Source organism: Globicephala melas, chromosome 7, assembly GCF_963455315.2.
Source record: "Globicephala melas chromosome 7, mGloMel1.2, whole genome shotgun sequence".
NCBI classification, from domain to species: Eukaryota; Metazoa; Chordata; class Mammalia; order Artiodactyla; family Delphinidae; genus Globicephala; species Globicephala melas.
The window spans coordinates 6,240,753-6,261,242 of NC_083320.1; the positions used below are offsets into that span (position 1 = coordinate 6,240,753).

The following is a 20,490-nucleotide window of genomic DNA, read 5'->3' on the forward strand; positions in this document are numbered from 1 at the left end:
TGTATAGATTCAAAAGAAAGCCTACCATTTGCATCTTTTATCCAACACAGCCTCACTGGTAAATTTCCCTTCGGTTTTAGGAAAATGTCAGTTGACCTCTTTCAAATTCCGGGGTTAAAAATTTATCATACTAGGCTTAGCTGAATTTTTTGATAACAGAAGGTCAAGAACCCAAAGTGAGAGTCTGTCATCCACTCAGAAAATACTTCCAGAATGCTTGCTGGGGGCCCGGCTCTGCGCGGAGCCATGGGAGATGCTGGCGACAGAAATTGTCTCTCTCCTCGCCTCGGATGAGGACTTTAGGGAAGCCATAAGGGGATGTATCTCTGACGTGCGGAGACCCCTTGGGGAAGAAACGCTGAGCTGAGATGTAAGTGAGGAGGAATTAGCCAGGTGGATGTTCCAGGTAGAGGTCTGATCAGGAGGAACTGCAGGTCTTTCAGTTTTGCAGGAGCTTCAGGGCTGGTGGCCTTGGGAGAGATGAGGCTGGAGAAGTGGGCAGGGGCCGGATCACGAAGCCCTTTGCAGGCCACGCTAGGGAGTCTGGACTTTATCCTGAAGGCATACAGTGTTACGTAAACTGTAAAACCCGTGAAAGCCCAAGCTTCATGGTTAACTTGTGTGTGTGTATGTAAAAATGAATGTACACTGAATCCATATCTATAATTACATCCAACGATTCCTTTTAAATGTGCCTTTCGTCATGTTCCTTTAGTACTTGGGAGCCTTTAAAAAGACAGAGCTGCCTTTGCTCCAGTCCCTAGTAGCTGCAGATTTATATATGCATGAGGCAGGGATGCTCAGTGTGGGTTTGCAAAACCAGGACTCAGCCTCCAGCACTGGGGCAAATAGGCTGTTCTTCCTCCTGGCTCAGGGTCTGCCTCTGCTTTGCTATATAAGTGAAGTGAGCCTTAGGGGGTTAAATGGAGAAGGATCAGAGTCTCCTCTGCATTTCCAGATAAACCTGAGGGCAGCGTGCAAGGTGGACAGCGTGGAATCAGGACCCGAGGCAAGATCTCAGGCAACAGGTCAGTGGTGATGGTGATGAAACGATGGGCTAAAGCCAGAGAAAATGTGTGGACCCCTGTGGATGTCGGGAGAAGATGAAGGGTAAAGAAGGGCCAATGATTGTAATAACCAATAATGGGAAAGAATTTAAAAAAGAATATATGTATGTATATATATATATATATATATATATATATAAACTGAATCACTTTGCTGTACACCTGAAGCTAACACAACATTGTAAATTAACTATACTTCAGTAAAAATTTTTAAAAAGAGCCAATGATACTCTAAAATTTTGAGCTGGAGAAAATTCCGTGGATGCTGATGCCGTCTATCAAGACAGGGAGCTGAAGAGGAGGCTAGTTGACCTTCAGGAGCCCAGGGATGCTCTCTGCAACTGCATCCAGTGGGCAGGTGATGTTAGAGCCTGGATCTCAGGATAGAGTGAGGTGAGCGATGTGTGTTTGGAAGCAATCAGTGATCAAGTCAGGCAAGTGGAATAGACGGCAGTAATCTATAGAAGAAGGAAAGGACTGGGCAAAGGAGACCAGACAAATGGTCACCAGGATTGAAATGACTGATTAAGAAAAGGAAGGCACATTAGATGCTAGAGATCTGAAAGATCACTATCCAGTTTGCAAAAAGCAGAAAAGTGAATGGGAGGTGGGGAGGTAGCGGCAGCAGTCACAGACCACAATTTTGTCAAGATGCTTAGCAGAGAAGGAAGTAGGGAGGGAAGGCAGCTGTTGAGATGGGGAGACTGGGTCAGAGAAAGGGGGCTGTTCTGTTTGTGGTTTGTTTTTTGTTCTTAGAGAAATTTGATCACATCAACAATAGCACATATAAAAGCCATGGGAAAAAGACTGAGGGTGCAAGAATGAAGAGACAGTCGAGGATCAGTATTTGGGAGGAGAGAAGAAAAGGTGGGAGGCCAGACAGGAGCTGAAGAGCAGACTACAGACGCTGCAGGTGTGGAGACCGCAGCTTTAAGACATCCCCACCCTCCAACCCCCCGCTGGTAGCTTCCATCTCTAAATACACGTGTTTTTAGCTGTGTCCCCCTACCTCAAGGCTGTCACTCAAAGCCAGTGTTTATTCTTGCTCTGGGCCACAGGTTCAGGCCCCTTCTATTTCCAGGAGGAAAGCCCCTTCTCGTGATCCCTGAAGATAGAAAGGGGATATACAGGCTCTGTCATTCACATCAAAATCTAAGACAACATGGACTTAGTGACTATAAATTCATGACAAAGCCTGTGACCAGCACCACCAGAGCCCCTCCTGCCAAGAGGCTACCCAGGAACACCATGACCTCATCTTGCTTATCAAGTTCTCCCTCACTCTCGCCCGCACGGTGTGACAGCTGAACCCCCAGCCGCACGCCTTCGAGGGCAGGGACTGTCACATTTATCTTTCAGTCCGCTGAGGGATCTGCCCAGGGCTTGTCACACACATTTGTTGAATTAAATTGAATTGTCATGTTCAAAGCAGTCTCTGAGATGTCTGCACCTCTGCGTCAATGAAGGTCCCAACGCCCAAAATGTTTTTAGAATTCAGCTCTGGAATTACCTTCCAAGGAATATAAAAAGGATCAGTCGCATTAATTTATATCTATATAATATTTTTTTTGTCCCAAATGACATTTTCTCAGAGTGGTAGCCAGCCTCAGAGATGGCCCGCTGGTATTCACACTCTTGGGTATTCCCCTCCCACATCGGACCCGGGCTGGTCTGCGTGATTAATAAACTATGCAGAAGTGATGCTATATCCCTTTCAAAATTAGCTAATAAGAGACTGTGCCTTCTGTCTTGGGTGCTCTGTTGCTTGTTCATTCTCTCTCTCTCTCTCTCTCTCTCTCTCTCTCTCTCTCTCTCTCATCATGTTCTCTGGCAGAAGCCAGCTGTCATGTTTTGAGGACATTCAGACAGCCCAGTGGAAAGGCCCATATGGTAGGAAACCAAAGCCCTCATTCCAATAGCCCCTGAAGAATTGAGGCCTGCCAACCACCATGTGAGTAACCTTGGAAGTGGATTCCTCAGTCCCAGCTAAGCCTTCAGATGAGATCACAGCCACAATCAACATCTTCTCTACCTCATTTTAGAGACCCTGAGCCAGAAACACCCAGCTTGGCTACTTCCAGGGTCCTGATTCTCAGAAACTGTGAGATAATAAATGTTTGTTGTTTTAAGCTGCTAAGTTTTGTGGTAATTTGACACATAGCAATAGATGACTAATGCACCCAAGTTGGCTATTAATCTGATTAACTGAATTTATTTCCAAAATTAAATCCAAGAGCACATGTTTTCCATCACTACAGAGATTCAAAAGAATGAGCCCTAGACTTGGAAGATAATTCCTAAAAAAATTGTTCAAAAATGTTCTCAGCAGTGGTCACATTTTTAGAATAACTGTATTTCTCCCCAAGTGGCACATTGGAGGGGGTCTAAACTCAGGCCCTTTTTTAAGCAAGCCTCCGACTGTAAGCTTTAGTACTTCAAATAAATTCGGAAAAAGCCTAAGGATGGTCAGACACTGAGCTCAATGAAACATTAATATCTGTGTTATTCATTTTAATGGAGAACTCTGATCAGAGGGTAAATTTCACAACTCTTCTATAAAGCAGCATGAAAAAAACAGAGGCTTTAGAGTCTGACAGATCTGTCTCTAAGTCCTGTCTCTGCCCCTCTCTACCTGGATCGAAGTCCTACGTTGGCCGTGTAGCCTTGGACAAGTTACAGAAACTCATTAAACCTCAGTTTGCCCATCTACAAAATGGGAAGGAACATAGTATTGCCTCTCAAGATGGTTGTGAAGCTGAAGGAGAAAACTGTCAAGCAATTAGTAGAGAGTTAGTATTTTGTGTCTACAACAAACAACATGAGTTGTTACTCATTTCTTCTGTGTCAGCAGGTAAGACACCTGGTTTACAGTGCTCTCATGAAGGTTAAATGAGAAAAGTGATCGTAAAAGGGAGAAACTAAATAACTGTTAGTTCTGTCTGCTTGCTGAAAAGTACAGTTGAGGTTGGAGGGCAAAGAGAAGTTGAAAAGAGTTTGGATTTTTCAGAAAATGCTCCAGATTGGGACAGGAGGCAGGTGAGTGCTGATTTCCTCAGCTAGATTTGATATTTTGATTCCTGACAAATTTTAAGTGAGTTTTGATGCCTCAAAGTTAGCTTTTCAATGATTTGCAAAGCTGGTTTATGAAGGACTGTTCTTTTTTTTTGCATTTTCCCTTAAAATATTTTGCATTTCAGGGGTTTATCTCTTATGACATGACTTCAGCAGAGTCTGGCTTGATCAGAAAAGGATGCGTTCGGTGTCCTACAGAAGAAAACAGGAACACTTAGCAAGTGACCGTTCATAAAATGGCTCACTTTTTGATCCGTCAGGAGTGAGACCTGTAACGCAGTAACAGTCATAAGGCAGGCCCCCTCTGCCCACTTCTGGAATGTTCTAGGACTTTATTACTGATGCTACAAATACGCTTTTCCAGGAAGGAAGCAGTGAGAGATCACCAAAGAGTTTTGCTGCCATCAGCTCCAATAGAAAAAATCCTCCTAGTTACCTATTTTACCAATAGGTAGAAATGTTTCCTAAGCCATAGAACACGAACTCAATCCCACTTCCAATGAGAGACCACTTAAGAAGGGGAAAAAAAGAAAGCCCTCCCTCCCCGAAGCAAGATTCTCAATGGGATGGTCACCTCTGCTCTTATGGCTGGAGGATTACAGAATTCAGCCCCAGCCAGTCAGATGAGGTTTAGTCCAGATCCTTCCACCTACACACTGTTTCATGCCTGGCTCCTAAAACTGGTCGTGCACCCAGGAGGGAACAAGCGTGCTCAAGCTGGGGGACCCTCTTATGGTAAAAACCAACACCTGTCCTGCCTAACTGGCAGAGATGTTGGGACATGAAATGGAATCATATATGGAAAGGCTCTGCATAAATACAGAGTTGCCTAAATGAAGAGGTGTAACATTATTGCCTACTGTTAAGAAAGGAGCAAAAGCAAATGTTTGTTTTCTGTAGTTTCTGTAATTGTTCAAAGCTTATGTACAGATATTTCTAGTTTTAAATGACTCCTTGATAGAGAGCTTCAATATGAAGTTGATTCACACACACACACACACACACACACACATATATATATATGTAAATTAAAAAGAACGGATCTCAACTTACCAAGCAGATAACTGTTTCTTGATGTAGAGGATCCCAAGATATCTCCCAAAACCATCTAAGTAAATGTAGGCATTAGTATGTATCAGCACATGAAAGAGAGGAAAAGGAAGGACACTGCAAAATAAGCAAATATTGTCAGGAGGACTCAGATGTATTATGTAATTTATTTTTAATGAAATAAGGCAATACATTACATTAAAAACTTCATATGGTATTGAACATGTAATGTCTAAAAAAGCATGTGGGGAAAAGCAACTTACATGACGTTTAAATTGTCTAAAAACGTTTCCACTAGACTCAAAATGACCCCCAATTATTGTGGACGAGAAAGACGGAACCTCGTTATATGGACTTGCAAATCAGCTGTGTTTAGGTCAAATTTGTGAGTTTTCTCTCTATGAAGTCCCCATATGTGTTCAATTAAAAAAAAAACAAAAAGTGTGCACGAGTAGTCTTCATGAAGCCACTGAAAGCCCATAGTCACGAAGTAAGGTGGCTGCGTGACTCACAACCTTTCTACAAGGTGTCTGGGCCACCTACCTGTTACCCTCTCCATCGTGAACAGTCAGTTAGCCTGCTGGCTTTTGTCAGAGTGATTGGTCTAGCAGGTGGCACAGTTTAGTGGGGGAAAGAATAATCTTTTCAATAAACGGTGCTGAGACAACTGGATATCCACATGCAAAAGACTGAGGCTGGACCCCTTCCTAATCAAAATGGACCATGCATCTAAATGTAAGAATCACACAAACAACAAAAGAAAAAAATGGATCAATTGGACTTCATTAAACTTTAAAACTTTTGTTCTTCAAAGTGCACCATAAAGAAAGTAAAAAAAAAACCTCACAGATGGGAGAAAATATCTGCAAATTGTGTATCTGATATGGAACTTATATACAAAATATATGAAGAAGTCTTACTACTCAACAAAAAAAGACAAATAACCCAATTTAAAATTTGGCAAAGGAATTTTTTTTCTTTTTTGGCCACTTTGCACAGCTTGCAGGATCTTAGTTCCCCAACCAAGGATCAAACCTGCGTCCTCGGTGGCAGTGAAATCGCGGAGTCCCAACCACTAGACCGCCAGGGAATTCCGACAAAGGATTTGAGTAGACGTTTTCCCAAAGAATATATACAAATAGTCAATCATTGCTCATTAGGAAAATGCAAATCAAGACAATAACGATGCACCACTTCACACCCACTAGAATGGCTAAAATTAAAAAGACAGACAATGATAAGTGTTCATAAGGATGTGAAGAAACTGGAATCCTCATACATTGGTGGTGAGAATGTAACATGGTACAGCTATTGTGGAAAACAGCATGGCAGTTTCTCCAAAAGTTACACACAGAGTTACTTTACGCCCCAGAAATTCCACTCATAGGTAAATACCCAAGATAAATAAAAATATACACCCACACAAAAACTTGCACATGAATGCTCACAGCATCATTATTTACAATAGTCAAAAAGTAGAAACGGGGACTTCCCTGGTGGCGCAGTTAAGACTCCACGCTCCCAATGCAGGGGGCCTGGGTTCAGTCCCTGCTCAGGGAACTAGATGCCGCACGTCGCAGCTAAGAGTTCTCATGTCGCAACTAAGGAGCCTGGCAGCTACAACCAAGACTCAGTGCAACCAAATAAATAAATAAATAAATAAATTTTTTTAAAAAAAGAGATATGTATATAAAAAAAAGAAGAAACAACCCCCATTTTGATAAACTAATGAATGGATAAATTAAATGTGGCTTATCCATACAATGGATTATTATTCGACAATGAAAAGTACTGATACATGCTATAACAGGTATGAACCTCCAAACATGCTAACTAAGATAAACCATTCACAAAAGAACACATATTGTATGTTTCTATTTATATGAAATGGCTGGAAAAGGTAAATCTATAGACAAAGAAAGTGGATTAGCGGTTACTAAGGGCTGGAGAGAACGAGGAACAGGGTGAGGGGTCTTAGGGTTTCTTTTCCGGATGACGAAGTGTTCATGATTTAGATAGTGATGAGAGTTGTACAACCTTATGAACATACTAAAAACCACTGAACTGTACACATTAAAGGGATGAATCGTATGGTCTGTGAATTATTGGGTTGGCTAAAAAGTTCGTTCGGCTTCTTCTGTAACATCGTATGGAAAAACCCGAACCAAATTTTTGGCCAACCCAATTTATTTCAATAACAGTGTTATTAAAAAAAAAAAAATGGGACACATGACCTAAGATAGGACAACGGGAATAATACCAAGAGGTATCTCCAGCTGGAGCTAGAGAGAAGTGCTCTGTTTCCTCCTAAGTTTAGAGGATATGAATCTGGAGTGGCTTGCAGTCTTGCCTCCAGCTACAAGGAGAAAACTCATCTGCAGTAAGGGGAGGAGGGACAGAGAAGGAAAAACATGAATGTGGCCCAGATAGTGTTGACAGTCGCTAGATTGAGTTGTCCAAGAGGACAACTCCTTCCTCTCCTTTCTGGGAACGTGAGCCAGGGAATTATCTCATTTTGGCTTAGGTCGCTTCTAGTTGAATTTCTATCATTTGAAATGGGAGAGAGTAAATAAATGAAAGGCCTGTAACTCTCCTCCCCCGAGTCCAGAATTCCTGTTCACTCTTCCTCAGTTTCTCCTTTTGCACTGTTTTGGGTCTCATGGCTGAAACTCCAGCCAAACCTCATCCCATCCACTTGAAATCAGAAGGATTTGTCCAAAATCAAGTCCATTCATCATCCTACAGATGTTAGCATTTCGTCGTGTCGTTGACTGAAGTACCACATAGAAATCGTTTATCCTCTACATGCTTCTTTTTCAAAATTAAAAAAGTAAAAATAAAAACTGCCCATAATTTAAATATTTATTTGGTTAAGAGAGAATATTAGCAATTTTAGAAATGTATTTGCTCAAATCTTTTTACAAAGCATTTATACTTATTAAAATTATGTAGTGGAAAACCTGAATGTTTTTATATGAGACACTTTCTCTCATTGTATGCTTACCAGACATTTTCCATTTGAGCTAAGTCCTATTTCGTAATAATTAGGATGTTTGGTCTTGCTCTCCATGGCTTCCATCTTTCTTCACATTCTATTCCTTCCTCTGGAAATTCCTTTACTATCTACATATGTTTTTCAAGTGGCCTTTATGTTCATTACTCTGGGATATTTTTTTTCAGTTTTCTTTCTTTTATTCCCTACTTCCAACAATGATTTATTTGTTCTATGTCTAAATTCATTCCAGTCAATTGTCTTTCATGTTTGTAGTATCATCATTTATTTCACTGAAAATGGTTAACAGCTGTCGTCTAATTTTTTTTCTGTTTCATGTAAGAAATCTATTTTAGAGTTGCCAGGAATTACTTTAAATCTCCATCTGCTTTCTTCTCCTTCTTTCGAATTGCAGAATCCTTTAATTTAAGGAATTTTTTCTTTGCTCATCATCCTTTATGATCTCCTAGTCTTTGAGGCAAAGCAACCTGGGAGTTTATTTTAAAATCTTGTTTGTTTCCGGGACTAACTTAACTTAGTATCAGAGTCTTCTTACAAAACATGGGACTGGAAGAAAAGTGAGTAGTCTTCAGTCTGCAGTTAGAAAGTTGCAATAGGTTTGTGGGTTGTGCAAACAATCAGAATCAACTTTCCAAATCAACTTTCCATCTCTTTCCAAAGAGATGGAAGAGGGGTTAAATTAGGGGGCCACTTATTAACTTCAAATGTGTTAGAGGTCATAGAAGAACAGGCATCCATTTCTCTCGACATTCACCGCTAACTCCTAGCTCTACTTGGCACTCTCTCTCACCTGCCCTGCCAGCCTCCCAGTGCCCCCATCCATTCTTACCTAGTTCCAGTCTGTTCTTCATCTATTCTGTCACTTCCCTACTTATAACCCTTGACTAGCCCCAAGCCAAGGCTCCTTGACATGACCCATGAGGTCCACCTTGACCAGGCTGGTGTCCTCTCCAGCCCCACCCTTATGCCTCTCTTCTCGTATTTTTCTCCCAGTCATGATGGATTTCTGTCCATTTGTACCCATCAGCTTAGCTTCCCTCACACATCAGGGAACTCCGTCAGGCTCTCCCCTGTGCTGGGAATCTCCTCATCCTTCCCCTCCACACCCTGTGCCCTTTGTCCTGAGGTCACCCACCCTTCAGCCCCCCGGGGAAAGCTCGCTCTGACCCCACACGCTATTGCATCCTCTTGCTACGTGCTCCTGAAAGCTTGCCTGGTAGTCAGGGTAACCCCTGCTTAATGGACACTCCCAGACTCATCCACAAACCCCACAAGAGCCAGAGCAGTGCTTCTCTTGCTCTCCACTGTCTCCTAGCTTCCCCCATGCAAACCACAAAATCAATACACACAAAATGCTTGTGACATGATGCTTGGTCCCTGTCACTTCTGGGTTAGCTTGGCCAGGCGTGGGCCACTGTGTCAGCTGTGAAGCATGCCTTACATCCTGGATACTTTACTGGGGTCGAGGCCCTGGGTACCTGAATAGCATCAAGGAGATAGGATCCAGAAATCTCCTGGGGATTGACCCTCAAAAGTTGCCAGTGAGAACGAGATTGATCAATAACCTTATGCTCAACTGAACATTTTTGCAGAATTCTCCTTCCAACAGTGAAAACATCCCTGCAACAGGAGTTTCTCACTCCTTCCTAATTCTAAAATGGACTTCCATACAAAATATGGAAGTCCTGGGTATGTTCATAATAGAGGAACATTACTTTTATGTGTAATTCTTGAAGTTGAAATTGTATACTCTTTTCATGTAATTTTCACTACAGATTTAAATCTTGAAAAAATTAATAAAAATATACGTAGAGAAAGATGTCATTGGACAGATTTGGCTGTATAATGGTAGAAACAATTTTTAAGTAGCAGTCAAAGATATTATCCATTATGAATAAACAAATAACGCCATAGTTACGTTTTTATCCCAAATTAGAGTCTAGAAGCTTCCTCCTCATATCATATTCTTGACAATCTCTTCCTCATTTTTCTTGTATTCATTCAAGTATTGACTGAACATCTACCCTGTATCAAACCTTGTCCTAGATGACAAAACACACATTCCCTGCCCTCATTTGATGTACATTCCAGTAAGGAAAGCAGTCAGTACACAGACAAATAAGTAATATAATTCCAAGTCAGAAATGTATATATACTGATTTCACAGTATTATTGCAGATGAATATCAGTGCAATTGAAGGAAAAAAGATGTGTCCTGCCATTTGCCAAGCATCTATTACGTACCAGATTCTGGACCAAATCTTTCATGTCCATCCACTTCCTTGGTTTTCTCAACTTCCTATCGGGTGGTCTCTATTACTGGCATTTAACAGATGAAGAAGCTTCAGATCATGGAGATTAAATCTCCTGACCTAGGTTGCAGAGCTGGTAAATGAACACTGATGTATCAAAAATGCCCCTCTTGGGCTTCCCTGGTGGCGCCGTGGTTGAGAGTCCGCCTGCCGATGCAGGGGACACGGGTTCGTGCCCCGGTCCGGGAAGATTCCCACATGCCGCGGAGCGGCTGGGCCCGTGAGCCATGGCCGCTGAGCCTGCGCGTCCGGAGCCTGTGCTCCGCAACGGGAGAGGCCACAACAGTGAGAGGCCCGCGTACCGCAAAAAAAAAAAAAAAATGCCCCTCTTCATTCCACTAAACCACAGAGGCAGTGAGATGCACACTTAGATCTAAAACTTTGAAGATTTGCTCATTGTTATTTTAAGCTCACATCCTAAATCTTAGGAAAAGAGAGAGAATTGGAAGAAGTAAGGGATATTGAACATGAGGTTGCAGGTGTAAAAGGGAGATGCCAGCTGAGTCAGCAGAGCTATACCTGAGTGATGCTCCAGCTACTCTGTCACACCGGCCTGCCTGTCACAGACCCACACAGACCCTAAGAGGTAGGTGCTGTCCCAAAGGATGCCAAGCCCCTGCACCTACCTCTTCACTGCTGTTAGACTCGGAGGAGCTGGAGGACCACTGGCAGCGAACCCGCACGTCCTGCACCTGCTCAGCAGACACCCACACGGTGCTTCTGCAAGCAACTGCCGGCTGGAAAAGGGGAAGCAGTGAGTTCCATGCCCGGCAGCTGGTAGAAATGGTTACGACCTATCTAAGAAATCAGGCAACACCATAGGGCTTGACGCAATGATGCAGACAGAAAGGAAAAATTCACAGAGACATTTCATTTTTCCAAAATGAAAATTTCTCAAGACCTAAGCAGAAACAAATGATGACTTAAATATCTCTTAGGCTTTTGCTACATTACAAGTCCTGAGGGAAAGCAAACGTTCCCTTCCTGAGCACTGAATGGGCTCCCTCGAATGGCTTTCCTTTTGAACAACAAGAAATGGGAAGATCTCCCAAGGACCCTGCTCTGCTCTCCCTTGGCCTCAGATTTCATTAGAAACAAATGCTAGTGACACTTGGGTTTGGGACCTTTGTGAAACAGAGCCACAGCGAAAAGTCTCACGAAACAACAAAACAATGGGTCCTCTTTTCAGGATTGACACCCCTGTGTAACGACCCAGACATCACAACGATAAAGTAACAAAACCCTGAGACCTCGTACATCTGAACAAGAACGCCTCGGACAGTGAATTTGGGGTGCCTCCCATCCCTGGGGTTAACCAAGCATGGGGCCATGTGCTGGTCACTGGGGAGATGAAACTGACCATGCTGTGGTCCTGACCCCCACGGAGCCCAAGCTGATGGAGGAGACAGATGTTATACAACAGTCAACTATAAAACAGTGCACCTCGCACCAGGAACACAGCTGGCATTTTAAATTCATTTAAAATAGAATTTGAAATGTCTCTGGGATTTTTCTTGGCTATTGGCCTCTTCGTATTCACTTTGCCTGGAACCATCATTATCCCTATTTTTAAATAGGAAAGCTGAGACAGCTGAGAAAGCTGAGGCAGCAGGAGTTAAATAATTTGCCAGGATTACTCAGGACTGCGGACTCCAAGAGCTCGAGTCCTCGACCACTGAGTCACGCCGCCCCTGCCCAGGGGACAGCGTGGACACAGTTAGTGGTGCCTCCCAGGGTGTCCAGACGCCAGGCAGTGGCCAAGCCCTTGGTGTGGCTTTGAATCAGGTCCCGGCGATGTAGGAAGACAGGTGCTCCCTTGCGTTGTTTTCTGGGCCGGTGGCCTTTCCCCCGACTCTTACCACGTAGTAGCCCCTCTGGAAGTCACAGGTGGCGGGGTCTTCCCCAGAGCCCCTCCTGCACGTCGTCTCCCGGATGCGGAGCTCTATGTCCATGGTCAAGCTGTCCTCATCCAGGATGTTGACCTTCATGAAAACAAAGCGTCAGTCTGCCATAGATGTGTTTCTGAAGGTCACACGCTAGGAATGTGTCTCCTTGCCCAAGGAGAGAAAGGGACAGAACACCCCACCACTAAAGCTCTCAATTGTCGTGGCAATCACCCAGATCCACGCCCTCATTCTGAAGACCAGGGGAAGAAGGGCTTTACCGAAGGCTCACAAGACTTAACTGAGACAGTAGGACCAGAACGTGGGTGTCCTGCCTCCACGCTAAGCACTGCTGCTAACGACTTACATTTATGACGAATCCTCGGGATTTACAGATTCCGTACTTGCAGATTTGCCTACTTGCTAAAATGTACATCTGACCCCAATCAGTGCCGGGTGCCCTCACGGCCACTCATGAAGACACGCTGGGCGGCAAAGAACTTGAGTCGCCAGATGCACGCGCTCCCGACCGGGGTCAGATGAGGTGATGAAAGGCTCAGGCTCTTTGCCTCAGCAGCCGGACCGTACACAAGTCAATTTCATGGTCTATTGTGTGTCACGGTTTTCTCATCTTTGTGCTTTTCCTTGGTGATTTTGCTGTTTAAATTGGCCCCCAAGCCTAGTGCTGACAAGCTGTCTAGTTTCCTAAGCGCAGGAAGGCTATGATGTGCCTGACGGAGAAAATACATGTGTTAGCTGAGCATTGCTCAGGCCTGAGTGACAGCGCTGGTACAGTGAGCTCAATGGTAACGAGTCACCATATATATTAAATAAGTCTTTAAGTGAAAACACACATAAAACAAGGGCACATGTTGATCAGTTAATTGAAATATTGTGACCAGAGGCTCTCAGAAACCTCACCCTGAATTTCCCCAGGATAAACGGCTCAGGATTCACTAACCCAGCGTTCGCAGAATCTTTATGGAATGTAACCGCCGCAAATAACAAGAATCAACTTATTTTAAGTGTCAACGTACGTATGAGATTCAGATTTAATATCTAATATGTAAAAATTATCAATGACCAGGGTCATAAATAATGGCAAGGCTGAGTTTTTAGTCCTACTTGTTTTTAGAAAACTCGGCTTGTATCAGCACTCTTCATCCTGCGTCAGAAAGAGACACAAAGACGCCCCATCCCGAGCGTGGAGCTAGCCACTTATTTCCAAAGCAAAAGCAAAGTATTTTAAGTGTCATTTTCCTAAAAGAATGCTCCATACTTTCTTAATAATTCCTGAAATAAGTAAGTAGCAAGTACATCCCTGCTGTACAGTGTTATCCAGCCCCGCTTCCCGGTGGATCAGTTCGGATCTATGAATAAGATTACACAGCTTTCCACTCCTTTCCACCAGGGGTGGGATACAGGGGGTAGCTTCCAAACTTCCTCATGAGTGTGCTGTTCCGCTGACACGGACATCTCCTGACTTACTAAATGCCCACTGTGTGTGCTGCACCAGAAGCACAGCAGGGAAGACCCCACGGAGCTTAGATTCCACCTGGGGCAGGGTGGTGGGGCACCATGCAGCCAACACACTAAAGAAAACTGAACAAGGACCTTCCAGATGGCTACAGAGTTAAGAGTAAAAGCAACGTGGCAGTGGGGATGGAGAGCAGATAGTTTAGACGAGGCGCCTGAGAAATCCTCCCAAGGAAGGCGTATTTAAGCTGGGACTTAAAGGATGGGAAGGAGCCCATCATGTGAGGAAAACGTAGAGCCGATGTCCTGGGGCAGAGCAAGCCCAGCGGTGGTGGTGAAGCAAAATGAACAAGAGGAAAACCAAACACCCTGAAGTTGGAAAGGAGTGCGCCAGATAGTTGATGGTCCCGTAGCCCGTGGGAACGAGTTTTGACTTCATTCTCATTGCAATGAGAAGTTCTCAGAGGCTTCGAAGAGGTAAGATCTGAGTCACCATGGCTGCTACAAAGAGAGCACACGGGGGCAGGGACAAGATGGCAGCAGGGAGGTGGGCTCCACTGCCCGACCCCACCCCAGCCTCCAAAAACTCCTTCCCTTTGAGCTCTTGAGCCCATCCTTTGGCAAATTTGAGTCAACCCACACATTCACCTACTGCCCAGTGGGGAGAGAGGTGGTGACAGCACTGTGACAGTCGGTGTGACCACTTTCAGGCAGGGAGTAACGGGATAGTTTGCTTTGGAAATAAGTGGCCACAGCTCCAAGCTCGGGATGGGGGCGTCTTTGTGTCTCTTTCTGACGCAGGATGAGGAGTGCCGATACAAGCCGAGTTTTCTAAAAACAAGTAGGATTAAAAACTCAATCTTGGGCTTCCCTGGTGGCGCAGTGGTTGAGAATCTGCCTGCCAATGCAGGGGACACAGGTTCGAGCCCTGGTCTGGGAGGATCCCACATGCCGCGGAGCAACTGGGCCCGTGAGCCATGGCCGCTGAGCCTGCACGTCTGGAGCCTGTGCTCCGCAACAACAGAGGCCGCAACAGTGAGAGGCCCGCGCACCGCGATGAAGAGTGGCCCCCGCTCGCCGCAACTAGAGAAAGCCCACACACAGAAACGAAGACCCAACACAGCAAAAATAAATTAATTAATTAATTTTTTAAAAATTCTGAGATTTAAAAAAACTCATCCTTGCCATTGTTTATGACCCTGTTTACTGATCATTTTTACATATTAGATATTAAATCTGAATCTCTTAAAAAAATTAAAAACTCTTCAGCTGGAGTGCATCAAGCAGGCTCTCCCTGCCAGCCCCCCACCCCCACCCCCATCATGCTTCCACAATTTCTTAAAGCAACCTGATGAAAGCAAACTGGCAGGACAAAAGCTTAGTTTAAAAGATGAAAATGCAGGGGGTTTGCGTACTGATAATTTTAACTGTGAGATGATTTTGCAAACTTTTTGCATCTCTAAGCACTTTTAAGCACCCTTTCCAGAATATGGAGAAAAGTCAAATCACTCTGCTTTTTCATTTGAATTCACTTTCAGCCAGTGAATTTCTGCTCTGTGTTCTTTGAAAAATGTGGGACAACCCAAATACTCAACCCTAAGGAATCAACTGGAGAAAATCCCAAACCCAGCGTTACGACTGAAATAAATCATGGTCCTTTACAATCGGTGTTACAGTGTGGTCCTGTTTTTTTAAAAAATATATATTTTATACCCACATATGAAGAGAAAAAAATCCAAAAAGACATCCTGCCACATGTTCATAGTGGGTGTCTCAGAGGGCTGGATAACGAATGTTACTCTTGGTTTTCTCTTTCTTGTTGTATTCTGTGACTCTTTATAAAGAGTATATTTTGATTTTTTTATTTCAAAAAGAAATAAAAATATACAAGCCATAAAATACCCGTCACAGTTCCTTTTGGAGAGTACAATGTTTAACGTTACGTGTCAGTTTAGCTGGGCCACAGTGTCCAGAGCTCTGGTCAAACATTGATCTGGATGCTTCTGTGAAGAGGTTTTTGGATGAGGTTAAAGTGGTGGACTTTGAGGAAAGCAGATTACCCTCCTTCATGTGCGTGGGCCTCATCCAATCAGTTGAAGGTCAGACTAGAGCCGAGACTGACCTTTTTCTCAGCAGGAAGCAATTCTGCCAACAGCCGGCCTTCAGACTTGAACCGCAATGTCAGTTTTTCCCTGGGTCTCCAGCCTGCTGGCCCACCCTGCAGATTTGGGCTTTGCCAAGCCTCCACAGTAGTGTGGGCCAATTCTTTAAAATCTGTCTCTCCCTGTCTCTGTCTGTCTCTGACTCTGTCCGTCTCTTCTCTGCTTCTCTGGAGAAGCCTGACTAACACAGTGATCATTTAGGATTTTCAAACTAAGCCCTTATGATTGGACAAAAAGTAAAGCTCAGGTATAGCTGCCTAGCAAAACGTAGAAAGCCAAAAGGCAAAACGTGCAAAGAGGAAAGGTAAAAATGGACAGAAATGGGCGTAGACACATAAAGGATCCCAAAGCTTCCGTGGCTTTGCCCCAAATATCCCAGAATCCATCTACTCCTCACCTTCCCCACACTAAGAGCCTCAGTTGCCATAGATCACCATCTGCTTCTCACGGTTGCTATCTGGGCTTCCTCCTGGCATCCCGCTCCACACAACAGCTGCAGAGATCTTAGAAGATCTTCTTGCACTTCATTTAAAACCTCCTCCCAACTACCTCCTGCAGGAGGTCCTCCCACGGCTGGAGGTTCTCGTCACTGAGTGAGTCTTAGCTCAAATACGGCACCTCTGTGGAGACTTCTCTCCCCTCTGACAGCTGCCCCAGCCTAGGCCCAGCCCATCCATCACCCTGTTTTATTTTCTCCACAGGACTCCCCACTCTCTGAGACTACCTTCACTTATAGAATTTGCACCCCATTCTCCCTTCATCCCCTCCCCTCCTCTCCCTCCCCTCTCTTTCTGCAGTGGTATCTGAGCTCCATGGGAGCACGGCCTGGTCCAGCCTCTCTGTTTCTCACCCCCAGCACAGGGCCTGCGTCCACCTTTCCTTTCTCTGCTTGTGTACATTGAGGGAACAGTCTGTGTGTGCCTAGTGTCAATGTTGGAACAAGGAAGTCATCGTGGCTGATTACGTTTCCCCGTGCTCTCCCATCCTTTTTAAACCTGGAGCCCAAGAGCTAAGTTACTTACAATCAATTGCAAGAGCATTTGATCCAAGTCCCTGGTAAATCGCAGTGGTTCTTAACCCTGGCTACACATTAGAATGACCAGGAAACATGTAAGAATATGAGTCCCACCCTCAGGGACTGGGATTTAATTAGTCACCATCCTGCCTGGACATCAGGAGTATTTCAATCTCCCAGATGATGCTGATGTGCAGGGGTCGAGAACCACTGGGCTTACGAAGCAAACTCAGGGATGAAGTAGCGGGGCCGGGCCTCGCCCCAAGCCCACTGAGCTCTGCCCCAAACCTCCTGCACACGCGCAAACGTGACCAAACCACTTATTCCTTCGGACACACTCCTAGAAAAGAAGCTAAGAGATCAAATGTTATAAACATTTGCTTTTTAATGTTTAACGTGTTTATAAACGTGCTTAACAAATTGCACGTTTGCAAAGATAATTTTACCAAATTACATCTTCTCTAGCAGTGTTTGAGATTTCCCTTTCACCTTTCCCCTGGTTATTTTCATTCTGATTTTGTCGGCTGTCGGAGAAGTGACACATTTTTCGCAATGTTTCGAGCTCATTTCTATTACTATTTTATGAATGGTTCTGTACCCTCAGGGACAGTGATCTGATCTGTTCCCTCGTCTCTTTCCTGAGGACTTTGCTTAGCTCTGAGTGGATCTCTCATGGCTACTGTTATGAAGGGAATTGGCATATTTGGGGCCATCTTCAGGGTGTTTATAGAAGGCATGACTAACGCATACAATAAAGCAAAATGTGAACCACTTCTAAGAAGAAAGACGTATCACCAGGACAGAGCAAAGCAGGAGAGTTCTTCCTCCATTGGGAGAAGAAAGGAAGTTTTCATGGAAGGGACATGGTGAATGTAACTCGGCCAATGAATTTGAATAGTGAGAAAAGGCTGGAAAGAAACGAGAATATGCAGAATTCCAGGTAGCAGAGCAGCGCACAGGAGGCGGAGCGGCATCTCCCTCCTGTGTTCTCACTAAGGATCACACGCCCACATACATAGGTGTGTTTCTTTGCAGGTGCCTGTGTGTCTGGGCTCAGGTGTCTGATACCAAGATGGCCCACATGCTGGAATGTTCTCTGGATGACTACGCCTCATGCTAGCTCGTCTCTACTGGCCAGATTTCCATGGTGTCAGTAACTGGTTCTCTCGGGACCTGCCCTCATGATGTTATTCACTTAATTAACTACTAACTTTCTTCTGTAGCAAGCACTAGCTAAATTACAAGCAAATCTAAACTCATTTGCAAGCTTGGCAAGAGGACACCGATTGCCCCACAGCAAACGTGGATTTCATTAAGTGCAAAAGATGGAAGCCCAAACAACCAGTGTACGACGGAGGGGTTCTTCATTCTGCCCAGTCCTCCTCCAGAAGGAACTCGCCCTCTGGCCTGGCAGCTGACCACACGTATCTCGCTGTGCTCTCGCACCGCGACAGCCAGGCCAAGTGACCCCAGTCTGGCCACAACAGCCTGGTTCTGGACTAGCTAAAGCATCATCTTCGTGACCTATGACCCAATTAGAAAAGACAGCTGGGACAATTCAATTAATTTCCTGGGAATCTGGAAATAAGAAACTGAGCTAGTTTATGAAGGAGCTGGGTCAAGATGTATTTGGAGACTGGAGCTACGGAGCCATGAGCTGTGTGCCCTTCACAGGAGGAGAGGGGACAAACCAGGTGTGTGCTAAGGTGGTGCCCAGCAGGGATGGGAGAGGTGAGCATGAAGGTGGAGAGGAAGTAATGCCCTTCTGGCCTCTGCGAGGAGGCGGCCGCTGCCTGGACCCCTGGCCATGTCTCCACAGTTCGCAGTTCCCAGGCGGCCCATCTGCAACGAGTTCTCATTTGTAGGACCAGGAACTTTGTAGAAGCTCCTCACCCCGCATCTTAACCTAAACTCTTAACCTAACCTAAACACTCCGGCAGGTATTTCTGCTGCCCCCCCACCCCCCTTGCACGGGACGACGAGCAGGAGGTGAAATCACCTGGGGCCCAGCCAGGAGGGAGGCGATCTGCAGGCTAGTTTCTCATTTCCTTGGAAGGATAATTCTGTTTCTTTCTTTGCCAATCACGGCCTTAGTCACTGGAAGCCCATGAAAATTCATCTTTTCCCCATTTCCCCAAGCTAACAGGAAACAGACTATTACAAAATTGACAAAGCAAAGTGGATTTCTTTGGCTCAAAAGCCAGAATTTATTTCCTATAAGTATTAGGAGCAGAACTGCTGAACTTGAAAAAGCCTCATTTCTAATAAACAAGCAGTTTTTAATAAAACATCTCAAAAGGAACCATGGGGACTTTGGGTCCAGAAGCAGGATGTGCAGAGGGTAACATCTGGAAATAGGAAATGATGCCAGAGGGAAGAAAAATGCAAGAAGAATCAGTCATCCGAAGTAGCTTTGAGAGCTTTACGACAATAATTATAATTAAATCCTTTCTCCATTAAAAAAAAAAAAGAGTGTGAAAGAGATGAGTAGCTATTATCTTTTTAAACTGGAAAATTTTTAACGTGTAACCCAAAAAAGGACAAAAGAAAAAACCAGAAAGCAGTATAAAGAAGACTAGAGCAGACATACCAAGCACTTACTCTTCTAACTGAGCTTCTGAACGCCCGAAACAGATAGGGGCTCAGCGACTGGGAATTCACTTTTGCCACGGAGGCGCTGACAGCTTCCCTCAAGGAAGACGGGTCATAGTCATACACGGGAAAACCTGGACTCATAAACACATGAGGACACAGTGAGACAGGATGCATGGATGAGGACAGCTCTGCATCATCAAGGGCAGGTGGCCTGACCCTGAACTCCTTACCTGCACAGTAGTGGAACCAGTAGTTCGTTCCAAGGACAAACGTAATCAGCACCTTCATCACCATCTTCTCCGTTCTGGGAAGGATCATTTCAGTTCCGATCCCAGCAGATTGTGTCTATGTGTTTGGGGGTGACCAGTCGTCCTGAAAGCAGCTCTTTATCCAGTGTGACCTGGCTTGCTCACTCTGACTGAAGCAGACTGCGGCTTCAACAGAGACAATTGATCCTGCAGTCAATATTTACTGCTGCCTTTTCCTAGGGAAAGGGTACAGTTTGAGGACGCTTTTGAAGTTTGGACCTCAACATGGGACTTTAGCCCGCGGCAAGAGCCGTCAAGAGGCGGGGACTCCGCGTGCACTGTTTGCTAATTTCATCCACATGGACGGCCTATTTCTCTTTATTTTCCTTTCATTTTTGGAGAGAGGGGATGCCACCTTACTTTCAACAAAACAGTTAATTTTACATTTTTGTCCATTTAATTCCCTCTCACATTCCTAAAGATCCTGCAGTTGACTGTTTATAAAAATTGTGTGGTTACTTCATGATCATACTGGAGATTATGACTGGAAAGGAGAGAATTTAATCCGCAGGGCTTAAATATGCCGAACAAGTTCAC

At 44.6% G+C, this 20,490-nt stretch overlaps 1 protein-coding gene across 1 annotated transcript; it reads right to left on the bottom strand.

Moving 5' to 3' along the window:
* Positions 1–2,086: 2,086 nt before the first annotated feature.
* Positions 2,087–20,009, bottom strand: SPP2 (secreted phosphoprotein 2). Its single transcript, XM_060301704.2, has 6 exons — positions 19,876–20,009; positions 19,652–19,776; positions 12,374–12,496; positions 11,141–11,251; positions 5,193–5,247; positions 2,087–2,172 (listed from the first exon to the last, which is right to left on the bottom strand). The coding sequence occupies exons 1-6, from the start codon at positions 19,961–19,963 to the stop codon at positions 2,087–2,089; spliced, it is 588 nt and encodes a 195-aa protein (XP_060157687.1). The 5' UTR covers positions 19,964–20,009.
* Between the last annotated feature and the right edge of the window lie 481 nt (positions 20,010–20,490).

Bases quoted from the DNA above. Each gene is read 5' to 3' on its own strand.
- SPP2 (XM_060301704.2), bottom strand. From the start codon at position 19,963: ATGATCCTTCCCAGAACGGAGAAGATGGTGATGAAGGTGCTGATTACG. The intron at 11,252-12,373 runs GTAAGAGTCGGG...CCCCTTTTCCAG, and splicing joins TCCAGAGGGGCTACTACGTG to CCGGCAGTTGCTTGCAGAAG. The intron at 5,248-11,140 runs GTAGGTGCAGGG...ACATTTACTTAG, and splicing joins AGTCTAACAGCAGTGAAGAG to ATGGTTTTGGGAGATATCTT.